This window comes from Microcaecilia unicolor, chromosome 5, assembly GCF_901765095.1.
Source record: "Microcaecilia unicolor chromosome 5, aMicUni1.1, whole genome shotgun sequence".
NCBI lineage: Eukaryota > Metazoa > Chordata > Amphibia > Gymnophiona > Siphonopidae > Microcaecilia > Microcaecilia unicolor.
This window is the reverse complement of record NC_044035.1, coordinates 84,413,242-84,441,044: the sequence shown is the minus strand read 5'-3', so window position 1 is coordinate 84,441,044 and position 27,803 is coordinate 84,413,242. Positions and strand designations below refer to the sequence as shown.

At 42.5% G+C, this 27,803-nt stretch overlaps 1 protein-coding gene across 4 annotated transcripts in view; it reads left to right on the top strand.

Annotated features, from left to right (window-relative positions):
* Positions 1-27,803, top strand: part of STAMBPL1 (STAM binding protein like 1) — a 117,000-nt gene that overhangs the window by 86,130 nt on the left and 3,067 nt on the right. For all 4 annotated transcript variants that reach the window (XM_030203064.1, XM_030203066.1, XM_030203065.1 and 1 more), the window contains 3 exons: positions 3,409-3,546; positions 9,934-10,046; positions 18,816-18,915. In XM_030203064.1, coding sequence (XP_030058924.1) covers positions 3,409-3,546; positions 9,934-10,046; positions 18,816-18,915 — 351 coding nt within the window. The remainder of the gene's footprint in view (positions 1-3,408; positions 3,547-9,933; positions 10,047-18,815; positions 18,916-27,803) is intronic.

Here is a 27,803-nt window from a genome sequence, read left to right as displayed (position 1 = left end):
ACTATACATGCCTTATAGGGAAAATGTTGGTGCCCTTTTGAAAGGGAGCCTCTGTATGTTCCCAATCCTAATAAAAAGCTGGAAGGAAGAGATTCTTTGACTATGAGCACCTGATGCCAATATCCCTGAATGATTGGGCATGTCCAAAGCACATGGGATAATGTATTCTGTATCACTTCACAGGCACTACACTGAGGAGACTGGATACACCCAGCATGGAATGCCCGTCTCAGAGAAAAAAGTAAGCTCCTTTTAGAATATGAAAGAGGCATTCCCTATACCAAGCACTGTAGACTATCTGTGGAATAAGGTGTATCATCTCTCTATATAAAACGCACCTCCAACGTTCTAATGAAGCCTCACTTTCCCAACGTTCTAAAAGTGAAGTGGCTGAGATTGCTTCTCCACCATGAGTGTCTGCCCCGCCCACGCATCAAACGTGATGATGTCGAGGGCGGAGCAGACACTCACTGACCGTGTCACGCTTCTGATTGGGCATAGGAGATGCAGTATCCGCCCTTCACCACGCCCCCCAAAGTCACTACACCCCCCCAAGTTGCCACCACTACACCCTCCACCCCCCCACACCCACCCCCCCAAGGTCGCACCAACCACTGTTCCACCCTCCACCCCCCCCAAACAGGTTGCCGCCGCTCACCCCCCCCCCTACATCAGCTCAGCGCCACTACCCCCCCCCCCCCCCCCATCCGATACAAAAAAAAAAAACCTGCAAAAATGCTTTTAAAAGGAAGCGGGGCACCACAGGCAGCCTTCGGCTGTCAGCTGTGCATCCGCTCCTCCTCTCACCTGTCACGTCGCTACGCATGAGCTCCTCCGGGGTTCTTCTCCAGGGGCAGTGACATCAAAAGTGAGAAGAGGAGCGGATGCACAGCTGACAACCCCAATGGCTGGCTGCGGGGCCCCGCTTCCTTCTTAAAACCATGTTTGCAGGTTCAAGTCTTTTTTGTTTGTTTTTTGTTTTTGTTTCGGACGGAGGGGGGGGGGGAGCGGCGCTGAGCTGATGTAGGACAGAGGGGGGGGGGGAAGCGGCGGTGACCTGTTTGGGGGTGTTGAGGGTGAAGCAGTGGCTGGTGCGACCTCGGGGGGTGGGGGGGTGGAGGGTGGTAGTGGTGGCAACTTGGGGGGGGTCTAGGAGTGAGGGGCGGCGACTTTGGGGGGGGGCCTGGCGGAGGGTGGATACTGCGCCACCAACGTTGTAATGGGACGTCATCTGTCCTCCTGATGCCAGAAGGGAGGGGGTCCAGAGTCCTGATGGGAGAGGGAGGGGGAGGGGTCCTGAGACCAGAGGGGGAAAGGGGGGTCCTGAGACCTGAGATGAGGGGGAGAGGGGGACCAGAAGGGGGAGGGGTCCAGCGTCCACACAGAGGGAGGGGGCAGGTATCTCTGGCACACACACAGTGTCTCACTCTCATACACTGTCCACCACACACTCTATGTGTCACACTGTGTCACATTCACACACTCGCACACAACTCTCATTCCCACACACACACACTCTCTCACAGACACACTCGCACCCACACTGACACTCTCTCTGTCACACACACACATTCACACACACTCTCTCTCTCACAATCACTCTCACACACACTCAAACATACACACACCGAGGAAAACCTTGCTAGCGCCCATTTAATTTGTGTCAGAAACGGGCCTTTTTTTACTAGTTCAAAATAAAGCCTCCTCCCTCAAATGGTGACCCAATTCCACATTCCATCTTGCCACAATGAGGGCATATGATTTTTGAGGCATCAGCACAGTGAGGGATTTATGAAAGTAAGACACCGACATACGATGTACCTGAGAGGATGTTAAACCCCCCTCCCCCCCCCAAAAAAAACTGCAATTGGAAGACCATGTTCAAAGCATACCCTGAACGTGAAAGCTGAGACACATAATGGGCGATTTGTAAATATGCATAGAAATTTCCTTGATGTGCCTGCATTTGCCCTGCTTGCCTATGGAGAAAGCAAAGTTGCTTACCTGTAACAGGAGTTCTCTTTAGACAGCAGGAGAATGCAGCCACACTTAAATCTCCATGTCTAACCCAGGGGTATAGCCAGAAATCCATTTGTGGGAGCATATATTTTCTCTCTTCTCCATCTCCCAATGCTGGCCCAGCTTCTTTCTCTGCTCCCTCTGCCCCCTTCCCTGTGTGAATCCAGTATCTATCTCTGCTGCTGCTTGCTTGTGCTCCCTCTTTTGTGTGGGTCTGGTGTCTGTCTGCTCCCCTGCCCCCTCCCCCAGTGGTCCTCCAATCCTGGCATGTGACCAGCAGAGGCAGTGAAATAGACTACTTGTAGCTGGTCCTGCCAAGGCCTATCCTCTGTTACATCCCACCTCCTGTGATGTAATTTCCTGTGGGCAGACGTGACAGAGGAAAGCCCCAGCAGGACCAGCCAGAGGCAGTCTGTTTCACAGCCTCTGCTGGTCACACGCTGTGACTGAAGGACTGACTGACGGGGGGAGGGAGCATAGAGAGACGCCAGATCCACATGGGGGGAGGTAGAGGAACTGCTATTTTGGGGGGGGAGCCTGAGCCCAAAGTAGGGGGTCAAGCCCCCACTCGCCCCTGCCTACATCACTAGTCTAACAATTACTTTTTGTTCACATACATGTACAAGATCTCATGCTCTGAATTACCATATGCTTCTGAGGGGAACCCTGGCTACATCAGATGATGTCACCAGAAAATGCATCTGCTGTCTATGAAGATCTCCTGTTTAGAGATAAGTAAAATAAAACACACTTTTCTGAAAAAAATGTTAGGCAGCTTCATTTAATAACATGTATGCATCATGAATAAATGCAGCTCAACTAAAAACCATAGAACAGTTTTAACTAGAAAATCCTTTGGTGCATATATTTCTGAAATTATAGTTATTTTGTCTGTGTTGTTTGTTTTTTTTTTTTTTTGGGGGGGGGGGGGGAGGCAAAATGTTGCTCCATCTTTTGGGTTTCCAGATCAGTTGGAACCTGTTCCTATTGTGGTTGCATTGTTGTGCGCCTATGTTCACTCACAACAGGGGATTATCCTTAATCCCTCTTTTTAGCTAGGCCAGTCATTATAGCGATGATCATTTAGTGGGGTGGGGGGGGGGGGGGGCATGGCCATCTCTGGAGCATAGTACACATGCAGCCATATCTGAACATTAGATGTCACTGTTGCACAACAAGTGGGTTGCCTCCTCCCCTTGGGCCACGAACACGGTTTCCGCAGCATCCTCAGCTCTGGATGGCATATTAATCAGAGGCCAGACTTGCAGCTCAACCCTGGAAAAGTACAGCACTGTTTTTAGACAGATCCGGTGTCAGTATTTGTGTATGGCTTTACAATCCAAACCTTGTCCTTCCTGATGGAATTGTCCAATACTTTTGTTTTTACAGACATATAATGAATTTACTATTACCCATGTAATAGTGCCAAAGCAGTCTGCTGGACCAGACTACTGTGACATGGAGAAAGTGGAAGAATTATTCAGTGTTCAAGATCAACATGATCTTCTCACGCTAGGCTGGATCCATGTATGTCCTGATATTTTTTCAACAGTAATAGACATGTACAATTGTTTCTTCTTTTTCTCTGAGAGTTTTCCATAGTAAGTCTGGGTAAAAAAAGTAGAAATTTGAATCAGTGTCTTGAGAGAGCATGTCTGATGCAGTAATTTATAGTAATCTTTCACTCTATTAGTGATGTCTCCTGGAGAAATAATTGTATACCAATTTCTTTAAGAACATGAGAACATGCTATACTGGTTCATACTGAAAGAACAGTGGATTAAACTAAAAGGAGCTATAATAACGGCTATAAATGTTTATGCAAGGAAAGTAAATAAAAGCGAGTTTTAAAAACATAAAGACAAGGTAAGCATTCTAAAGAATCCCAGAAGGGTGAACACAGGAAAGAATATCTAGTAAAGCTAAAATGCGCAAGGAAAGAAATCAGCACGGCAAATGCACGAGTAGAAGAAAAGATTGCTAAAAAGGTAAAGTAAGGTGATGAGACTCTTTCCAGGTGTGTAAAAGATGGTGAGAGAGGTCAGAATTGGAGTTAAAAGATTGAAAGGTGACAACTAATATGTAGAAGCTGACAGAGTAAAGGCTAAACAATTTGTTTAGTTTCCATTAAAGAAATCTTTGGAGAGAACTTGCTGAAGACTGACAAGGATGCCTAAGGGAGTGGGAAAGATACCACATTACTCACAGAATGAAGTGAGTGGAACTTGTAAAACTAAAAGTGGATAAGGTCACAGGGCTGGATGTGATATATACTTGGATACTAAGGGAGCTCCTAGAGACCAAGGCTGGTTTCCAAGCAGTGTGACACTAAAGGTGCTGACGAAGGTTTTGCAGTCAAATGGCTCTTATGTTTCATGACTCATATTTTCATAGTTCTGGTGGTGCATACAGAAATGGACATTGCTGCCCCTCACTATCTTTCTACCCTCATCTCCCCTTACGTTCCCGCCCGTAACCTCCGTTCACATGATAAATCCCTCCTCTCAGTACCCTTCTCCACCACCGCCAACTCCAGGCTCCGCTCATTCTGCCTCGCCTCACCCTATGCTTGGAACAACCTTCCTGAGCCCTTACGCCAAGCCTCCTCCCTGCCCGTCTTCAAGTCTTTGCTTAAAGCCCACCTCTTCAATGCTGCATTCGGCACCTAACCCTTACCATTCAGTGAATCCAGACTGCCCCAATTTGACTGCCCCTATCGGACCGACCGTTCACTTGTCTATTAGATTGTAAGCTCTTTGAGCAGGGACTGTCTCTCTTTGTTAAATTGTACAGCGCTGCGTAACCCTAGTAGCGCTCTAGAAATGTTAAGTAGTAGTAGTAGTACACAACGAAACTGGAAATACGTGTAGTAAAGGCTTTTATCAACTAGCTCTTGTTAATAAGATTGACACAAAAATTGACATTGAGCACAGGCATGATGGCCCATGGTATTTTCAATTTCTGTATCTCTCATAGACAAGGTAGAATACACAAGAGTTTCTCTTAAATTGTGTCCCCCTTTGTAAGCTATATATAGACCTGTTTGCAATATAGGAGGTATTGAAATAATTTGCCAAAGTTTAAACATGATCTTGGCTACCTGAGGAGCTAAAGTAGAACAGCCTAAGGTGCAGACAGATCTATCCATAGTCTTTCTAGGCGTGTCCATCAGAAGTAAAGGCTTTTGGGCATAAAAAGCTCTCAAATATACTTATTTAATAATTGCATAAGGATAACCTCCACTAGTGTGCTCCACAATAAGTCTGCTTGTTTAAATTCCAAGTCTGTGGAACAGATTCTGTGTCAATGAAGAAACTGTCCAGTTGGGAAAGATAACCTTAATTAACTTGGACGATGACTATTGAATTTGAGCAGGGAGTTGGGGTCTACTGCTTTTCTAAAAATCAAAGTGTGTAAACAAGACTCTTTCTAATAAACAAAAATGTCCAGATATGCTTATACCGTGTTTGTCACTTGTAGCAGTAAACTTTAAATGGACATTCAAAGAGTTGAGCCAAGCAACAAACTCAACTAGGAATTCTGAAGTAGCATCCCCCCCCCCAAAAAAAATAGTCATCAATAAAATTTCCATTACACTACATTCTGAAACCACTCAGATGAGTATGTATCTTAGAGTAAATTTGCAGTGCTAGTGGCACTTTATAACTGAACATACAAAAAGGATTCTGTATGAATTCTGGTGTTACATCAGTGACAGCAGCACAAATTCCATCTACAACAAGGTACTGTATGAAATGTCACAGAACCCTTCAAATGGACACTTGGAAACATACCATACTATACCAGCACCAACTTAACTGAAAGTGCTCCAAACTTGCCTATGAAAAGTCATCCCTGCAAATATTCTAGAACACTAATACACCTCCAGCCAAGAAAAAAAGGATAAGGGAAACATTCTACTCCTTTACTGAAAGATGCAAAGAAAAGCACAAATGATTTAACAATTACCGTCCAGTAGCATCCATCCAGCTAATAACCAAACTGATGGAGGGCGTAGTGACGAAACAGCTCACTAACTACCTAAACAAACACTCAATTCTTCATGAATCTCAATCAGGATTCCGGACGAACCACAGCACTGAAACAGTACTAGTGACTTTAATGAATAAATTTAGGCAAGCAATTGCATCTGGCAACAACATATTTCTCCTGCAGTTCGACATGTCCAGTGCCTTCGACATGGTTAACCATGAAATACTACTACATATCCTAGGATACTTTGGAGTTGGAGGTAACATTCTTAACTGGTTCAGAGGATTCCTGACTACAAGGTCTTACCAAGTAACAACTAACGTAACCATATCAGACCCATGGACACCTCAATGTGGATATTAAAGCACCCTCCGTCTCGGTCACAGAAAGTGCTAAGGTTTTGTTAGGAATGCTGTAGCAGTCTCTGCTAAATGTTAGCTTGTGCTAAAGTGCCTATTTTTATAGAGGGCAATATTCAGCCAGTGACGATCAGTGTTTCTTTTTAGATGCTGACCTCTGCTAGCTAAATTAGACCTGTATTTGCAGGCCGGGCCCCATTCGGGTCTTTGACCATGCCTGGAAGCTATATGGGTAGGGCCGATATTCAGTACCATGCCACATAGCTAACTTGACATAATTAGGATCTCTATTTATTTAGATTTTGCTCACACCTTTATGTGGTCCAACATGACTAATGAGCCAGGGCTGCTGAGAGACTGAACTGGGCCCAGGGCAGGGCTGCTGCCGCCCCCTCCCCCCCACACAATTGTCACCGCTGCCGCAATTTAAATACCTTGTTGGCTGGCAGGGATCCCGAGGCCCTGCCAGCAGAAGACATCTTCCTCCAGCGCTGCTCTTCTACAGATTGCCTGCCCCTCAGTTTCAAAACCGAGCATGTGCACCTGAGAGGAAAAGCAGCCGCTCAGCTGGGCAGAAGAGCAGCGCTGGAGGTGCTCCTCCAGGTCTTCCCCAGCCTCCAAGTGGGGCCTGACCACGGCGCTGGAGTTGTCTCTCTCTTGCTCCTGTCGGGACACGATCACTCGGGTCCTGTCAGGAGTAGGAGAGAGAGAGAGACACCCCGGTGCCAGGCCCCCCTTGGAGTCCAGGGCCTGGGGAATTTTGTCCCCCCTGCCTCTCCCTCGACGGCCCTGTAGTGAGCTATGTGGGCACTGGTATTGAATATTTCTGGTGCACACACAACTCGCACCCTGCCCCCAGACTACCATGTGGTCAATATGGATACTTAGCAGCACTGTCTGGTTATGTACTGCTGAATATCCTCTCCTGTGCTGGCCAGCATGATTTAACTAGGTAGGAGCAGCTCCTTCATGGTGAGATTTGTTTTGAATATCAGCCCCTTAGTTTTCATATTTGAGAGATTTAGGAATAACAGCTTTATTCAACCAACAATATTTTTTCTACTGAACAAGAGACAATCAATTGAACTAGAAATTGCTTGCTTTCGTAAGCAGATTTCTAAACTGTTCCATCTTTTCTCTCATGGTATGTAAACAGTAAACTCTGCTTTTCAGGAGACTTGAAAAAAGGCTTATGCAGGGCAGTCATAATTGTATGATGTCTTTCTTACTGGCATATAAATAATCATTACAGACAAATGCAGGCTCCATGTTGACTCTGGAAGTAGAATCATGTCATGTGTGGGAGTTCTAACTCGCCCCATTAAATCATTTATCAGCAATTACACCTCTGTTAGCTTTTTGTAATACAATAACTAGCCACATGCTCTTCAGTCTCGTAAATAAGTTCCCACTAGCCAGGTTACACATCAGATAAGGGGAGCTATGCTTTTGGAATAATCTCTCCCTCCTCCAAAATGTTGCTCAGTTGCTAGCATTACATAAAACTTTCTTCCCTGCACTGTCGGCTCATCAACGCTTTGGGGTCCAGTGTGTAAATAGGGAGTAAATCTGTGAATCCTTCATTGGTAGTTCTTGGTTTCAGTTTCTTACCTAAAATCCTAAATTTGACTTCCAGAATCTCCTTACTGTAACTTTCTATATCTTTGATACCCACAGCCCTGACAGCTGGCTCCTCCCTAGAGCACTCTCAAATCTTACCTAGGTAATGTGTGAGGTCCACCACCTATACAGTAGGTCAAGCAAGTTACCTATCGGCCATCCAGCTGTCAACATCCCTACTTTGTCTCATCTCTTCTTTCTTTTAGGCTCCTCTCCCTCTTCCTCAGATTCTTCCCTTTCATCTGTTCCCCTCTCCTTTAGGTTCCTCTGTTTCTTGGGGCACAACACTACAGGCAGAGTAGTGAGAAGCCAGCACTGTGAGGACACAGTGTGCACCTTGTCCCTTCAGCTGCTTGTCCCAGTCTCCTCTCCCCCCCCCCCCCCCATGAGGTAAGCGCTTCCTTTGTAATAAGGTGGCATGAGAAGAGGAGACACGGAGTGTGTGATTCTACTTAGTGTGTCCCCGCATTGCCATCCTGCCCTCACTATCCTGTTGCTAATGTAGCTGCACGGAAAGAGGAGAGAGAGAATAATTTTGGTGTAGTTTTTACCAAGCCACCCTGTATTTTGGAGATGTCTGTGGCCACCCTACAATTCAATATATGCATTCTGCAAGATGTGCACTGGCTGGCATTCTCTTTCCTAGCGCCTGCTCATACTTTACTTTCCTGCTGATTTGTATGTATAGCATTGGCTGTTAGTACAGGTTAAAATTACCAAAGTTTATTAGTGACCCAGTATAATTAATTACCACAGTTTACTTCCTCAAAGTACATCTATATGGTAATATTTCAATTGAGCAAAACCATCCAGATATTATAGCCAAAAGGCTATCTATATTAAATCTAAACTACTTGAACTGCTCCTACAGCACTTCAATGGATTAACCAGAACTGTGCAAGTGAACCTTTGCCCTAGTTGTGAAGAAGCTTTAGCTACTGAGCAGGTTTCAATATTCTGGGCGTAGGAAAATGATCTCAGATTCCAGAAAACATAGAACCTACGTTCTGTGCAATATATGTGACGATGTTCCCAGCAGTGGAGAAGCTTACCCTAACGAACCAACCTAACCTTATAAGCCCACCCACACAACTCCTGCTCTGAAGATGATTTTACCTTACACCCTGTCTCCTAACTCCTTATACTCCTCCCCTAGTCTTCTTGTCTCCATCTTCCCTACACCTCACCCCTCCCAATCTCTTTCCTTTTGCTTATCATGCCTTGTTTACCTTTCCATGTTCAATTCACCTATTCTTATAACCTTACTATTATTATGTCTATTACAGTTTGTAATATTCTCCTTATAATACTTTGTAAAACTATTTACTATGTAAGCCGCATTGAACCTGCTGTGTGTGGGAAAGCGCAGGGTACAAATGTAATAAATAAATAAAGGGGCAGGGTCAGTATACACACGTGTGCTGATTCTACAGGTGTTTATATGCACAAACATCTGCCTCAGAGTAGCTGCAGCTTTCCAGTGTCCTGTCTTATAAAGGCACATGCAGCATATCTGTCTGATGATAACTTTCCTGCCTAGGTATCTATGATATTATTACCCTCTAATGATCCAAGGCAAACTAAGCAGATTGAGTGCTGAACGAGCCTGAGCTCTTTGTGTGGAGGAGTGGCCTAGTGGTTAGGGTGGTGGACTTTGGTCCTGGGGAACTGGAACTGAGGAACTGAGTTCAATTCCCACCTCAGGCACAGGCAGCTCCTTGTGACTCTGGGCAAGTCACTTAACCCTCCATTGCCCCATGTAAGCTGCATTGAGCCTGCCATGAGTGGGAAAGTGCGAGGGTACAAATGTAACAACAAAAAAAAAAAGAAGGATCACTTGATCTCCAGGAGAATGAGTGTTTCTGTTTGCTGAACTATGCTATGCTGTTGTCCTCCCTTTGGATGTATTCATTATATAAAAATTCTCCTCTTGGTTTTGCAGACACACCCCACACAGACTGCTTTCTTATCCAGTGTTGATCTGCACACACACTGCTCATATCAACTAATGCTGCCAGAGGCCATTGCTATCGTGTGTTCTCCAAAGCACAATGAGTAAGTTATTGCCTTTTAAACATTCTCCCTCTTCCAGACCCACCTTTCATACCTGGGGCAAGGTATTTATGAAATTAAGAAGAGAAAGGGAACAGTGGGAAACAGTGTGCATTTTTTTTAGTCTGAACTGATTTATTGTTTGTCTTCTATTTTATCTGTTCATTTAGGGAATTAACAGTATAATCATAATTTACATTTTTTTCTCTCTTAAACCAATTGTGTACCTAACTTGTTGTAAATTAAAATGTGGAGAGCATTTAACCAAACAGAATATATTTACAACTAGTTAGAAACCAGTTTCAGATATACTGGAGAGAAAGCAAACTGCAGAGTACTTAGGTCAGGGGTAGGCAACCTCAGTCCTCGAGGGCCGCAACCCAGTTGGGTTTTCAGGATTTCACCAGTGAAATATGCATGAGATCTATTTGCATGCAGTGCTTTGTATGCTAATATATCTCATACATATTCATTGTATATAATCATCTACTGAGTAAATACTTTTTTCTAGTTACAATTAATGTCTTTCAATTTGGTAACTGTTATAACAACATTAATTTATCAATATCTCAAATATTCATAGAAATCCCTTCCCACAATATTAACCATACACTCTTCACATTCATACCAATATAACTATAAAAAATATTACTGGGTGAGGAAGTGACATCAGCACTGAGAGATTTTCTTGGCTCCGTCGGAGCTTGAGGGGAAATTGATATAAGGATATAAGCCTATACTTGCTGAAGTTTTAATTACAAAATCTTACCTCCTGAAGTGTACAAACAATGGCAGATCGGAATAGACTGGAAAAATTTAAGTATAATGCTGATACGCGAGTTTGCACCTCAGGAGCTCTGCAGAAAGTGGCGGGGCTCTGGAGCAAGATGGCGGATTTGGACTCGGGTTCTGAAATGTATCACATGGATATACCGGAGAGTGAAGGGGAGCTGACAAAGCGTGATGTTGCCTGCTGGTTCAAGGATTTGAAGGCGGAAATGTTGGCGGTCAGAAAAGACATTCAATCCGCTGTTTCGGAGTTGAGGATAGAAGTACAAGACATCAGAAACCGCTTAGAGCAGAACGAGGAAAAGTTAGAAGGACTCGATTAGAGACTTACAGGGGCTGAGAGAGGAACTCCAAACACAGAAAAAAGCAAGAACAGGTTTTCAGATGGCATTAGAAGACCTGGAAAATAGGTCTAGATGCTGCAACTTGCATTTTAAAGGCATCCCAGAGGAGGATAAATACAAAGATAGTGCCCAAGTGGTGCAGGAGCTCTGTACCTTTATTATGACCTCCGGAGAGGGAGCTGTGGGAGACTCTGGGACAGTTAACATTAAACTTGATAGAGCCCACAGAAGTATGGTGCCTCAGCAAGAGTCTACCCCTCGAGATATTATAGCATGTTTCCATGATTATTCTGTGGAGGAAAACCTGGAATCTCGGAGAAATTAAATGAGACAATTGCAAAGTTCAGGATTTGGCCAAAGCCATTCTTCAGAGGCGGAGAGATTTGCGCAAAGTCACAAAGTATTTGCAGCAGGCTGGGCTGCACTATCGATGACTTTATCCTTTTGGATTATTACTAACAGTGAGTAGTCACACACGAAGGGTGCAGAACACTGTAGAGGCTTGGAAGGCTTTGTCTGACCTGGGTTGTTTGGATCTACCAGTGCAGGTGACCAACGGAGGCTCAACTGTAGTGCAAGCCAAGGAGAAATCTGTATGGCAGAAAGTTCGATCAGGTTAAATGAGTCAGCCACAGTCACGTGGACTTTGGACTATTTCTGATTTACTTTTTTTTTCTACTCTTCATTTCTTTGCTGCAGAAATTCTATGTGAGAGAGATTGGTGGGGTTTAATACCAATGTAGCGTGTGAGTTCCTTATACAAGATAGGTAGATAGAAATGAATGTGTTGGGGTAGAACATTTTGGATAGGATGCTGTGTATTGTTTGCAGAGTGTGGTACATATGCTATGGATGAAATTGTGGGGGTACAATGGGCTATTAAGTAATTGAGTAGTGTGCATGGCCTCTCTGACAGTGACGCATTTCCTCAAGGTATTTACTGGCCAGAAGGGAGTTTGGTCGATCTGTCAGTAGGAAGGGGAGGGGGGCATGGGTGAGGGAAGGGGACATGATATTAGGATTAAGGGTGGGTTCTTGGAATGTTAATGTTAACTGACCCAAGGAAACGTATTATTTTTCGTGAGCTTAAACGCTTTCAGTGGTATATTCTCATGCTCCAGGAGATTTGTATTAGGAAAAGGGATGTTTCACTACTTCATCATCATGATTACAGTCAATGTTTTGTACATGTGGCTCCTCAGGGAGGGAAAATGGGAGGGGGGAGATTAATGGCATATTAAAAGGGGAATTACTTTGTTAAAGCATATATAGGGATGGCTTAGGGAGGTGCTTGGCAGTAAGGGGACATGTGTATGACCAACAAGTAACATTTATTCATTTACATGCCCCTAATTTGGAGCAAGGAGATTATTTTTGCTCATTACAGGATGAACTTTTTCTCAGTTTGTTAAAGGGCTGATAGTGATGGGAGAAGACTTTAACTTATCTCTTACAGCTTTAGATTGTTCTAAGGGAGGGAGTGGAGTTAGTCTGGCCCAACGCCAAAAACTTTTACAGCTGGATAAGGATTTAGACCTGTTAGATGTTTGGCGATTACAGCATCCAGGCCAACACTCCTTCTCATTTTATTCACATTCACATCTTACTTATAGATATATGGTGTAGCCGCAACTTGTGAAACAGGGTGCAGGAGTGAAATATTGAAAGTATACATGCCTCTGATTATGCTCCAGTTTGAATGAAACTGAAAGACCTGAGGGTGAGACACCATACGTTTTGGAGATTGAATGAACATATTTTAGGTGATGCTAAGGTCTGTGAAGAACTCCGTGGGGTTATTCAAGCTTAATTGGACTTGAATGGCACGAGAGAAGTTTCAGATGGGACTTTATGGGACGCCCTTAAGGTGGTGGTCCGTGAACAACTTATTAAATGGGGGACGCGGAGGAAACGAAAAAGGGAGAGGAAAGACCTAGATCTGTGCTCTCAGTTGGTGCATCTAAAAACTATTCATCAGTCGGGGAGAGATCTGGCCATATTAGAACAACTGCAGAAATGCAGAACTGAGCTGCAAAAGTTGCAGGTAGAAAAGCTGGAGTTTCTTAGGCGTCTAACTGAACAAAGGTTTTATGAATTTAGCAATAAATCAGGAAGGATACTGGCCCAAGATCTCTGAAAAGTGTCAAAGTATGCAGATAATCACAAAAATTAAGGGGACTGGAGATATTATCTATTATAAAGATGAGGAGATCCAAGCACAGTTTAAGTTTTATAGCACTCCGTATAGTAAAGGTGAAGAGATCACAAATGAGGAGATTGGGATTATTTGTTTAGACATGGTTTAAAGGGTCTGCAAGATAGAGACTGTGAGAACCTGGAAACTCCTATAGCTCTTGATAAAGTCATGCGGGTAGTAAAAGGTCTTAAGGAGGGTAAGATACCAGGGGTTGATGGCTATACTGCAAAATTTTATAAGATCTTTGTTGCTGAGTTGGGACCACTCCTGTGGCAAGTGGGTAACTGGTTTTCGAGGCCAATCCTTACCTGTTAGTATGTGTGAGGCAGGGATCTCTGTCATATTGAAGCCTGGTAAGGACCCTGTGGTATGCGGATCTTATAGCCCAGTATCACTGCTCAACACAGATGTTAAAATCTTAGCTAAGGTTATGGCAGATCGTTTGGGTTTGGTTCTCTCATGGATTATTCATACCGATCAATCGGGCTTTGTGGCATGGAGACAAGTAGCGGACAATATTAGGCATACTCTCAACATAGTATGGGAGGCACAAAGTCAAGGAGAGTCTATGACCCTATTAACCACTGATGCTGAGAAGGCATTTGATAGGGTCAAGCTGCCCAAATGTTTTTGGTTTGGTCGAAGAGTTTATATGAAGTGCCGGTCACTCGTATCAAGCTTAACATGGGATATTCTTCCCAATTTTCTATAATGAGAGTGACCTGGCAGGGGCTGCACCTTCTCCCCTTTGTTTGCTTTGTCAATTGAACCTTTGGCCCAAAGGGTTCATTCATTGGTAGATATTAAAGGAATCCGGATAGGGGACGAGGAACACAAAATAGCTTTATTTGCTGATGATATTCTGTTTTATGTGAGAGTGCCTCAGTTGACCTTGCCTATAATAATACATTTCCCAACAAGGATGGTTAAGAGCTGACCCAGATGACACTGAACATTTAAAGAATTTATGGTCCTCTCTCAGGAAGGTTAAGGGGACTATCTCTCAATTTAATATCGCTTTATTCAGGGTTCTTGGGTTTATAAATATTCATATATGGAGCATTGAGAACGAGACTTTGGGTGTAAGTGAGTGGAAGGCCATGTGTTTGGTGGTCCTGTGGGAAGATTCAGGAGTTACAATGAGGATAACCTCAGCACTGGACATTGTCTTCCCATGTGACCCCAAATGGTGTTTATTGGGGCTGGGTAATAGAAGAGGTCCCAAGTGGCAATGTCATCTCAAGCGTATGTGCTTAACAGCTGCTAAAAGTGTTATTGTGGCTCATTGGAAGCAGGCAATGGGGCCCACTTACTTGGCGCATGAAGTTAACCCTTTTTGGGGATTTGGATAATTTGACAGATCATAAACTTGGGTGTTATAACTCATCAGATGAAGAATGAGTTCATGTTGATCTATTCTTGAATGCTACTTAAATTCTTGAAGGGTGAAGGGGTGGGATAGGATGTGATAGAGGGGGAGCTGGGAGATTATTTGGATAAGCACTTTGAAAAATCCACTGAATGCTTAAGATTTCAATGCGATTTATTTTTTTTGGGGGGGGGGGGGCTGGGACTCTATTGCAGCTTAAAATCGCTTCCTTCATCACATATTTGGGCAAGCAATATCACCTCAAAAATCTTATCTGTATTTTTACTCCCAATATCCTTTTCCAACATCGAATTTCTTGTAATGCTGTTAACAGGACGTTGGGAATAAAAATACAGATAAGATTTTTGAGGCGATATTGCTTGCCCAAATATGTGATGAAGGAAGCGATTTTAATCTGCAATAATAGAGTCCTTGCCAAAAGGATTTTACTAGAATGTTGCATAGATATATTGCATCATTGTCTATAAGTGCCTCGTGATACAATAGGAGGACTACTGGTCTAAAAGCCTGATGTATACTAGTAGGGAGTTAAGAGTAGTTGTTTCCTGTAATTCAAGATTTAGGGAAAATCATTTAGGGTTTTAAAAGACACAATGATATCTATAATGATACAATGATAATATCTATTAAGTTTACATTGTGATAGTCTAATGATGGGGATTATTAGTAATACTAGTAAAAAAGCCCCGTTTCTGATGCAAATGAAACAGGGGCTAGCAAGGTTTTCTTCTGTGTGCATGTGGGAGTATGTGTCCTGCCTCCCTCTCTCCCTCCCTGTGCTGTCTGTCCCCTCCCCCCTCGGAGTCGAGTCCTCAGTGTTAAGTTTCCTGCTGTGTTTGTGTTACAGAGATAGTGAGGGCTTCTGCCCTCTCTCCCCTCCCCCCTCTGAGTCCTTCACTGTTACAGAGAGAGCGATTTGATTTCGTGCTTTGCTGTGTTTTCCTTCACTTTGTGTTACAGACAGAGCGAGGGCGGGACAGACACTCATGGGGAAACCGGATATCTCTCCCCCTTCACACTTCCGGCTGGAGGCTTCATTTAGAATGTTGGTGGTGCCTTTTATATAGAGAGATTTTTTTAGTTATATTGGTATGAATGTGAAGAGTGTATGGTTAATATTGTGGGAAGGAATTTTTATGCATAATTGAGATATTGAAGAAAGAGATTTTGATAATTAAAGTTGTTATAACAGTTACTAAATTGAAGGATACATATTTATTGGGGAAATCCTGAAAATCCAACTAGGAAGTGGCCCTCGAGGACCGAAGTTGCCCACCCCTGACTTAGGTGTAAGATCCTAGGTAGACAAGGAATCATGTTGCACAATAGGATATGTGGTTTGAGTTGGATTAGATGCATGTTTCAGAAACTGGGAGCAATTATTGCTGAGGATGTGTCATACTTCTGTCCAGGTGCATGTTTGATGAGTGCACGTGTGGTCCCAGACTAGCACACATGGTTCATCAACTGATGGGGGTTGCTGCAGTGGAAATCTGAGGTAGCTTCACTCACTTCAACTGGCGGTCAGTGGGAGGAGAAGCGAACTGCTTATTAGAGTGGAAGGTTTGATGCCATTGCTGTTGAGTTGGCAGCAAGGCGATAGTGGCGGGAGGGTGCTGGGATGAAACATGCCACTGTGCATTGTTTTGTCATGTGCTAAAATGAAGATATTTTGAGAAACCACTTTTTTTTTCATTTGTTTTATTTACTTACTTACAACTTTGGACTATAGAGCTTTGGACTATAAAGAACCGAGTTCTGAGTTTGCAGAAACATGGTGGTTGAATGTGTGTGTGTGGCAAATTTAGTATATTTCTTTCTGAATGCAAGGCAGGGTTTTCTTCAACTTGACATTTTACTAGAGTTGTCCAGTAGATCACCCGCTATCATATTGACTGTAAAATGTGTGTTTGACTGCTAAGAAACAAATCGATACACAAGTACAACTGTAAACTGATTCTCATCTTTTCCTCATTAAGGTAGATTAGCTACATTTGTTATATTGATGCCAATTTAGTATACACTTAACCCCAGCTGATTTAAACAAAGTTTCTAAAAGGTCCTTGTTCAAATAAAATTGAGCCTCAGATTGCAATGCTGGGGTGAATATTATACTCTGTTTTTGTTGCAGTGAAGTCAGCCAGTGTACCATATTCAAAACAGTAAGGAAGGAGCCCTTTTAGGTTGTTGTAGTGTTCAGTACATTCTTGTGAGGTTGCCTTTGTCTGCGATGGACAGTCTTCCAATTTGCTGTAATAATATAGGCAAAGATAGTAGCTTGGTATGGCTTGCTATGGTAGATGCTTCCTCTAGCACAAGGGTATGATTAATCAGTCTTGTGAATATTACAGAACTGTGAGGTTTTCTATATGGTCGTGGAGACAATTCTCATGCCACCTGTACAAACCTGACATGCTGCTTGTACCTCTGGTTCTCTGCAGGGTGTGTTCAAACTATTCCTACCTGCCCTAAATTTCTAATTCCAGTTGCTAGTGTCTTCAGCAGTGGTATGTGGTCAAATAATTTGATTTTAACTGAAGTGGTGATTTATTTTATTTATTTATTTCATTTGTATCCCACATTTTCCCACCTATTTGCAGGCTCAATGTGGCTTACATGGTACCGCAACAGCGTTCACCAGTTGCAGTATGAACAAATACAGGTGTTATTGTGGTAAAAGAAGGTTCGTGTTTGGTAGATACATTGGGAAGTTAGGGAGGGGAGATGAGGGTTAAGGTATGTCCATTACAATCTTTGGTTTTGCAGTGTTGCAGGAACTTAGGTTTTTATGTTGAGTCGATGAGATATGCCTTTTTGAACAGGTTTGTTTTTAGTTCTTTCCGTAAACTTAGGTGGTTGTTCGTTGTTTTTATTACCTTTGACAGAGCGTTCCATAGTTGTGCGCTTAAGTAAGAAAAGCTGGATGCATAAATTGATTTGTATTTGAGTCCTTTAGTACTTGGGTAGTGGAGATTTAGGTGAGTTCGTGCTGATCTTGTTGTGTTTCTGGTTGTGAGGTCTGTCATTTATCCTGGGGCTTCGCCGTATATAATTTTATGAACCATGGTGCAGACCTTAAAAGCAATGCATTCTTTGATTGGGAGCCAGTGCAGTTTTTCTCGGAGGGGCTTGGCGCTATCGTAACGTGTTTTTCCAAATATAAGCCTGGCTGCTGTGTTCTGGGCGGTCTGAAGTTTCTTTATTTCCTGATCTACTATAGGAATTACCTTTATTTGCTATGGTTAATAAAAAAAATATTTAAAAATCAGCTCCATCGCACAGAAGTGAATTTGCTTTTCAGATTTGTTGCAGTTGTCAAATTAATACCAGTAACTGGTGTAACTTGGGGCATTTTGTTTGTGTAAAACCAAATGCTTCATGTGGTTTAATTTGTGTGCAAAAGACTTTTAGAAGTACAAACACCAAATGTAAAGAGAGAAGTGACTATTTATTGCCTCATAATTGTTCATCATTTGCTTTTTTGAGAATTAGATGACCGGTGGTGCAGGTGGTATGCTGAAACTCTGCTGAGTTGGGTCTTTTCTCAATAAATTTTTTAATTTGCTGATGACTTTGATAGCTCCTCTTTTCATAGCTGGTTCTGTCTGTAGGACATGAAGGGGCCTAATTATTAAGCCGAGTTAGCTAATAATTAATGCAAGCACCACACTAATGGTTGACCCGTCATTTTAGCAGTTTACAAATTTCCTCATTAACAGCTAATGTGGAATGGGATGGAGAATGGGCAGGGGCTGGAATGTGAATGTGGAGTAAATTACTGTATGGTAATTGTTAAAATGGCAGATAAAGTCTTGCCATTAACACCTCCTGAATAGGAGTGGTTAACTGCATTGCGTTGTCTTCAGTTGGCCAATTCCAAAAAACTCTTTCTTTGCGTTAAGTGAATGGGAAATTGCTGGGATCACCCCAGTAATTAACTCAGAGGATTTTGCAGTTACCACATACTAACTACAAAACCTGAGCACACTTTAAAAAATGGGGGCTGAGATCTTTAAATCTAAGTGTGTCTGTTATTTGTGTGTACTTTTCAGCACTGGGATATTCAGACTTACCAATGCTGGAATGCTTGAAGTTTCTGCTTGCAAGAAAAAAGGATTTCATCCACACAGCAAGGATCCCAGGCAATTTAATGTAAGTACAGGAGAGATTGTTATTCTGGAGACAGGTGGGGAAGCTAATGGTTTGTTTGGGTGGGTTTTTTTTTCATATTTCTATTATAGCTGAGTTTTTTCCCACATTTTCTACATATTAAGGGAACACTGTACAAATTTGTACAGTCATTACAGTTTCATGGGAAATTATTTAAGCTTTCTCTTGGGATAGAACAGAAAATGAAAATTGCCATTCATTTCAAATCTACACAACAACATTTTGTTCTGACCTGGTTTCCCGCTCTACTGTACATGTATCTTTTAATTAGATGGTATTACTGAAGCCCGAGTATATTTTTGTATTCCCTCTTATGCAACAAGAAAGGAAAACAGACTTTCAGATGAGTTAAAGTGCCATAAAATTGTGTTCAATGAACAAATCAACAAAAACTTTTTTTCATATACATTTAGAATAGACACGTTGTTTCCTAATTGCTAGGAAATAAAAATGCCTTAAGTATTTTAAAAGAAAGCATGAACCTAGAGTACTGTGGACAATGAAGAAGCAAGCAAAAACAGCAGACTGGACAAAGAAGGCTGGAAATATTTATTACAATTCTTCAGACTGGCTCGACAAGGCCTGCATCAGGAGTCTGTAAAGGCTGCAATAAACAAGGTCTAGGTGAGATTTAGACAATACTAAAAATCAATCACAGTCTTTGAAGAAGAAGAAATCACAGCGTGTCAACAGCAACATAACTGGTTAATCAAAAAAAGTGTCAAACAGTTCTCCCACCAAACACAGTTACTTCGCTGTTTTGACACGCTGCGAATTTCTTCTTCAAAGGCTGTGATTGATTTTTAGCATTATCTAAATCTCACCTAGACCTTGTTAATGCAATCTCTACAGACTCCTGACACAGGCCCTGCTGCCGAAACACAGTCTGTTTCAAGTCATTTTGACAAATTGTAATAAATATTTCATGCATTCTTTGTCCACTCTGCTGTTTGTTGCTTGTTCTTGTTCCCTGTGGAGTGTGCTCTCTTGTTTACTTGCGGTTTCAATGAAGATGCAAGACAGGAAGACACTTGATGCCTTCATATTACGGTGCTGGAGAAAAATACTGCTTATACCTTGGACTGCTCAAAGAACAAATCAATCAGTATCGGAGGACATCAAACTTAAGCTTTCTTTGGAAGCTCAAATGACAGAACTTCAACTTTCGTAGTTTGGACACATCATGCGAAGAGAGAGATCATTAGAGAAAGATACACATGGCAAGTTTGAAGGGTCAGTGCAAAAGAGAAGGACTGGCAATGTGATGGATCAATAAAATAACAGCAGCTATGGACACCCCTCCAATTAGCCACCTGACTGAAGAAAGAACACAGCTCAAGGCAACTATCCATAGGGTCACCATGAGTCAACACTGACTCAACGGCACTTAACAGAATACTATGCAATATCTCCTGTTCTCACATGGCAGAGAGTCAAGAGTTTAGGAGCTGTAGTGGTTTTAGAGAAAAGTGGGTCATATTTGAACACCAAGATGTCTCCAAACCTGAAGTAGTATTTGGCTTTCCAGACCTCACAATTCCTTTCCTTCAAGTGCTAACTAGTATTTTGAGCTTTTTATGGGATTTGTTTATTATTATAATACGCCCTGGGCATTTATTTTAGGTGGTGCAAAGTAGAAAGTTGTTAAATATTTGCTCTGCTCAAAGTCAAATGATGGCACTTTTTAACTTGTCTTTTTTAAATTGTAGATGTAGCACTGCCCTTTCAAATTCACAGTGCCTGCCCGAGAGTAGCCATCATGGCTAGAGTGCACAGAATAACTTCAGACTGTATTTGTTAGGGTTATACATCCATTTGAAATGACAATAGTTTTTCCCATGTCATTTCATATCGTTTATGAGCTGAAATGACTAGAAAAAAAATGAGATTCTGGGTTCCTTCCTATATCATTAAGTAGGCACCTGTTGAGCAGTAGCGTACAGTATTAAATGTTCAGATGGTACCTGTTGCGTCTGTAGGCATCTGTTGAAGATTAGTGCACTTGTTAAATAAGGCACACTAACGAGCAACATTGCACACTATTTACAAAATTGCATACAAAACAAATGTAAGAAACAAAATTAAAAACCTGCAAATAACATGAAAAGAAAAACAAAGCATTTTTTTGTCTGCATACACCTAGAATTTGTAAGTTCCATGCTGTCAGTAATGTGAATTTGTCCTACTCACTCAATGTGTACATTAGATGCTGTGCTGAATTGACTATAATGTACTGTTGATACAGGGCTAGATGACCATCGGTCTGCCCCAGTATGTCTATTCTTATGTTCTTATGTATGTCGTGTATTTTTGTGTAGTAATCTTCTTTGTACCATTGGCTATTAGAAAAGGTGGAATATAAGCTCAAATTTAGAGGATCAGAAACCAATTAATTAAAAAACAATAAGATCCTCATAGAAAACCCTGTATGTTTCCTCTGGTTTTAGTTATGTAGTAGCAGGATAAGAGAACAATGTGTGGGTTGAAAGGTTTGTGATGTTACTAACTGCAGAGGATTGGGATTGACTCTGGGACAACGTCTCCAAATGTTGTATTGAAAATTATCTTATGCCCTTCAAGGAAAAAAACCTTATAAATAATGACAGATCTTTGGTGCCTTATAGACTAACCAGATCATCGAGGTATGAGCTTTCAAAAGCGATAGTCTATCTCATCAGGTGTTACCCGTAGCATGACTGAAGCAATATAGATTTGTATTATTATGTGCTGCTGCCCTGAAATGGAGTGGAGGAGTAGCCTAATGATTAGCGCAGTGGAATGAGAACTTGGGGAACTGGTTTCAATTCCCACTGCAGCTCCTTGTGACCCCGGGCAAGCCATCTAACATTCCATTGCCCCAGGTACAAACTCAGTTTGTGAGCCCACTAGGGTCAGAAAAAGTACCTGCATATAATATATGTGAACCACTTTAGTTGTACCCACAGAAAAGAGGTATATTTATTTTATTTATTTATTTTATTGCATTTGTATCCCACATTTTCCCACCTATTTGCGGGCTCAGTGTGGCTTATAATACATTGTAAATAATGGAAATACGATTTGTTACAATTCAGTTATGGATTACATAGTGAGAATTTAAGCGAAGACAGAGTCAAGGTATCGTTAGGGAATAGGACAAGGAAAAGAACAATGGAAAGAGACAACGGGAAATTAATAGGGTAATAGAACCTTAGCAAATGAACATTCGGTATCTAATCCATGATCCTTCACTTTTATCCTTTTCGTTCATACCAGACCAGTCCATCCCAGTAGGATATGTCCATCGACCACTGGATATAGACAGAGAGAAAAAGTAGTTCAAAGTGATTCACCCCAAAGTGTATTGTGCAGCCATTGGATATTTAATATTTTCTTTCTCCAAACAGATAGTTGCATCTCTTACTTGGTGCTTCTCAGCTAGCTCCTGACCCAGTGTTATCTGGATGTCAGTTGAGCCAGCTCCTGACCTAGTACTATCTGGGTGTCAGTTGAGCAAGGGGTGTCCTCATGGATAGTTTTAGCTCCTTTTTAAAGATTTGGCTGGAGCTTGGGTGACACTCATTGGCGCCGGGTCCCTTCCCCTCCCCCTCTCCTTTATGCTAAGTAGTAATAATGGCAAGGCTATAGGCTGAAAGGATTTTATACTCTGGTAAGGCAATATTTATGTATTTGTAACTGGGTATTTTACCTTAAATTTTTATATTTCTCAGCCATTCTGCATTGAGTTTTATTTTGTACTTCATTTTGAATTGTCACACTGAGGGCGGAAACTTCCTGCTCTGCAAGTCTCTCATAATGCTTTCATTTTCATAGGTTCATTTAATTCTGAGCATTTAGGAATATTAAGTCTGAGGACTTAATATTCCTAAATGCTGAAAAGACATTATTTTTTTATTCTTTTAGCTGCTAGTGATTTCAAAACTTTTTACTTACATTTTTCCTCGGCCTATTTTTAGCTCATTTACTCCTTTTGTGCTGGTCACTGCCTCTGCTTTCCTGCACTCCTTTTTGCCTTTGGGCAAATTTCTTGGCTCATTGCTGACTCCCCCCACCACCCCACCCCCAGCTTTGGCTTCACCCAGCTTAACCAAACAAAGAAGTGAGGTGAATGCAAAGAGGATTTTCAATGTTCAAGGACATTTATTGGAGTCACTATAGCAACACATCAAACCTCTGAGCATATAATGATGGAAATAGATTGCATATGTTGAAAGAAAAAAGCAATCCTTTGTTAATTCAGACAAAGTGTGCCCATATGAAGCCAAGCACTTCTACTTTGCTATGTCAAAACTGTTCCAGAAAAGCCGGAGTATTGAGTATTGTATGCTCACACTCTGAAACATGGCCGTATTGGGTCCTTGATGTGTTGCTATCGTGACTGCAGTAAAGGTCCTTGAACACTGAAAATCCTCTTTGCATTCGCCTCACTTCTTAGTTTGGTTTCTACACATCTGTGAGGATTTGGATTCTTTCCCTCCTTTCTTATGTCCTTCACTTAGCTTAAACTAACATCCTAGTTAAGTTTTTATCTGAACGGTACTCTCTCTCTCAGGATTTCTCTTAACAGGCCAATGTTTGATAAGGCACTGACAGGCCAATGCTCAGAACTCCAGCACTGTAGGGAACAGTGCAGCAAAATAAATTCCCAATGCTCAACACTGATAACATGCAAATTATATGCATGCTGTTAGCTTTGAGCATTGGGAAGTTAAGGGAAAGAAACGTGTCTGGCATAAGCAATAAACAGTATTATACAAAGGCTTCACCACCTTCTTATGCAGCTGCATCAGCAAACTGTATGGTGTTCCTCTGATGGCAAACTTTGAGACAGCTGCTGCAGCAGCCCATTGCATAGCACTGTTGATTGACTATTTGTTTGACAGTGGCATTGTCAGCATTCCATCATACGCTGTAGCTGTGCAACGGTGGTTAACTGAATGTCTCAATTGCAGGCCAACATCGCATGCTCTGCGCTCCTTTGGTACTACAAATCTTCCAAGCTACAGCCTAAGTAGCTTGAACTGAAGCACAGAGCAGAGGTCATAGGTTCTAACTTCACACTAAGTGCTTTGAAAAGCGACAGCAATCGGCTCTGTGGTGCAGATTCAGTGCTTCATCCGATAGAAGTTGTCTGTGGAACACTTTTTCTGAATCAACCAGAGCAACTTTCTTTTAGCATTATTATAGCTAACCCAAGCTTAATGCACCTGTAGTTGCAGTGTCCAGCCCTTATCAGCAGATGTCAACTGCATGGCAGCTACAGTGGCTGCTGGTATACCACAGTTCATTGACTCACAAGTTCACTTGCAGCTGTATTACACAGTGATCCTTAACAGATGTTGGCTGTATGGCAGCTACACTGGCTTACCACAGTACTTGGGCAGCTGTATTGCACAGTTATTCTATTTGCTGGAAGGCACAAGAATCCTAGTTCTTACCAGAAGGTGTCAGCTGTATTACAACTCCACTGACTGCTGGTATACCTCAGTTCATTGACTCATGAGTACCCCAGGCAGCTAGAAGATTCATCAGAGCATATCCTTTTGTGTATAAGTATTCGTGCTAGCATAGTTGACACTGTAGTATCAGGCCCAGATGCATCAAACAAACGTTACAAACTCTAAAACGTTAAAGTCCCTAACGATTTTTAAAAAACGAAGAATGCACCAAAAAAACAAGTCGCACAAGTTCGGTGTGGTACTGTAAAGTACAATGCACCAAACCTGTGTAATCCCCATCCGTGATCGGCCCCTAAAGCATGCGCAGAGCAGCCAAGCATTATGCTGGCTGCTCTGCACGTGCCACAAATGTCAAAACTACAAAAAAAAAAAACCAAAACACAAACACGTGTGTTTTGGGATGGGGCAAAGGCGCTCGTCAAGAGCGTCCTTCACGTACGTGCTTGCCCCCGCCCATCCCCACCCGAGTATGCCAGTGCTTCCCGCTTCCCCCCTGCATCCAAACCAATCATCAATTCAAAATAAAAAACACTAACTTTTTGGGATTTTTAGAAACTTTCAGGCTGCCCTGGCACCCCTCCTTTCCCTTCCTGTTTCCCAGCTCCGCCTCCCACCATTCTCCGCCCCTGTGCTCCGCCCCCCCAGATCGTGGCCGCCGCTCCCCCCCTCCACCGGGCCCCCCTCCTTCCTACCGGGCCCGCGCAGCGCCTTTCAACTCTCTAAGGCGCTGCACGGGCAAGAAGAATGCCGAGTTGTTGCATCTTCACTGTCTTCGCGTCTCCTTTGCTGCTGGGCCCGCCCCCTGTCTGATGTAAGTAACCTACGTCAGACGGGGGCGGGCCCAGCAGCAAAGGAGACGCGAAGACAGTGAAGATGCAACAACTCGGCATTCTTCTTGCCCGTGCAGCACCTTAGAGAGTTGAAAGGCGCTGCGAGGGCCTGGTAGGAAGGAGGGGGGGAGCGGCGGCCACGATCTCGGGGGGGGGGCAGAGCATGGGGGTGGAGACGGAGAATGGGGGGAGGCGGAGCTGGGAAACAGGAAGGGAAAGGAGGGGTGCCGGGGCAACCTGAAAGTTTCTAAAAATCCCAAAACGTTTGTGCTTTTTATTTTGAATTGATGATTGGTTTGGATGCAGGGGGGAAGCTGGGAGCACTGGCATATTCGGGTGGGGATGGGCGGGGGCAAGCACGTCCGTGAAGGACGCTCTTGACGAGCACCTTTGCATTTTTTTGATTTTATTTTCTTTCCGTTTCTTTTTTTAAGCAGGAAGGAGGGGGGGAGCCACGTTTTGTGTTTTTTATTTTGTTGCTGTACATGCCAGCATAGAATTTAAGGTGCAGGGGTAAGCGGGGAGATGACAGCTCAGGCCTTAACGACAGGTCTGAGCTCACGTAAAATTTCAGATGGTAAGTGATTCGTTGTAATCGTCGGTATGGTTAGTGCATTGCTAACTGTTCACGTTTGAATTGGAAGTGACTAGTTTGCATTCCGTTTTTGTTATCTGCTAGCGGCTTCCGAAAAAGGCCTATAATGCATGCAACGATGGAAATTTTCATCGTTAAAGGGTCGTTAATGTTTAGTGCATCTGGGCCTCAGTCTCCTTTTGAAAGATTTGACAGGCTTTTTTTTGTCAAGATGAAGGAATCTGTTCTTCTTCCAACCTACTGTGGTGAGCATAAGGTCTTGATTATCTCTTAGACTGAAACACATCTTATTTCCTTGGTGGTAAGATCAGCTGTCCTATTGAGCTATGTGTTTTACCATTGCTTAAGGGTTCTCTGGTCTAACCTTGTTTCTCGTTTATCTGTCTTATGCTCCTCTCTTACTCAACTGAAGGGGTCCAGTATATTGCCTAGTGGGAAAGATTCTCCACTTCTTATGCCTATGGTAATGTTAATGTTTTGTTTGATCCGTGACATTAAGTTTGGATAGCTTCCTCTGCCAGCAAGTAATTTGTATGCCATCCTTAACTGACGTGTCTGTGTCAGTTTACAGCTCTGCTGCTCAGGTCAACTCATTATTAGCATGACAGACACCCCTCTTGATGAGCTCACAGCTCGCCAGCTCTGACAGACTGCCACTTCACCAGCATCTTTAGCAATGCATTGGCCAGAGATAATTTGGTCAACTAGCTTTTCATTCCTGCTGCTTTCAGCTATTTTATCTGGATGTTTCCATCCGCTGGAACCTTTCTTAAATAGGCAAATCTTTCTTTAGTTAAAAAAAAAATTCATCGATATTGATAGGTATAATCAACTCAGCAATCTTCAGAAACTAGTGCTATCTATATTTTTCGAGATGTTTTCTCAAATACTGTGGTGGTCTTCTCATGCTGACTCACTCAGCTCTTTCACAGGCTGTGTAATTCACATCTCTTTGTAAGTGTAGTAGCTCAACATCCTAAATAGCTCTCTTTTCACCCTGATTGGCTATTGAGGGGTGCTGTCTGGGTGCCTTGTTCTTCCCTGTTATATGTTATGCTTCCTCTGATGTAATTTCCTGTTCTGCCTGTGCAGGATATGTCAAAGGGAGAATTGGCACTGAGGTGGTGCCTTTCGGTCACTGCGGTGCCCCTGACAGGCCAGGTTTGTGGGTGCTGTTGGATGGCCGGAAGCGGGAGGGAGGTAGAGAGAAAAGCTTCTGGCAGCCGGGGACAGTAGGTGGAAGTCGTGTTTGCTGTTGGAGGGTAAGTCTCCCCAAGCCTCTTATACCCAATGATCAGCACTTATTTTCAGGATCATATGAATACATTTGGTTTCAAAATCAAATCAAACCATACAAGGGTTTTAAATAAATAACTCTTATTTTGTTCTGTCAAATGCCCTCTCAGCATCTATTGACAATGCCACTAGAGAATCCTCAGATGACTGAGAGAGAGAATATTCCAAAACAGTCTAGAGTTATCGGATGGTCCTCCAGGGGTGAAGCCATTCTGATCATGGTGAATTAAAGAAGTCATGACTGTTTCATTTTATATGCCATTATTTTGTTATCTATATTTTTCAGTGAAATTGGTCTGTTATTTTCTACTCTGTTATGATCTTTATCAGGTTTGGGAATGACAGTTATTAATGTTTCCAGAAAGGAGCCTTTCCAATTATCTATTTGTAACAGTGGTATAAACTAAGAAGTTTGGCACCTACAATATCTGAGAAAGCTAGGTAAAATTTGATGTTAAAACTCTTCATTGCCTTTTTAGTTAATGATTTGATTGCTTCTAGAATTTCTTTTAATGTAATTTATTTTTCTGATTGTAAGTTTAGGTTGGCAGAGTCTTTAGGGTGTTCATGAAATCATGAATTCATTAACCATGAAATCTTGACTTTATCGGAGAATTTAACCTCTGACTATATTATTATTATTATTATTTATTGCATTTGTACCCCACACTATCCCACCTTTTTGCAGGC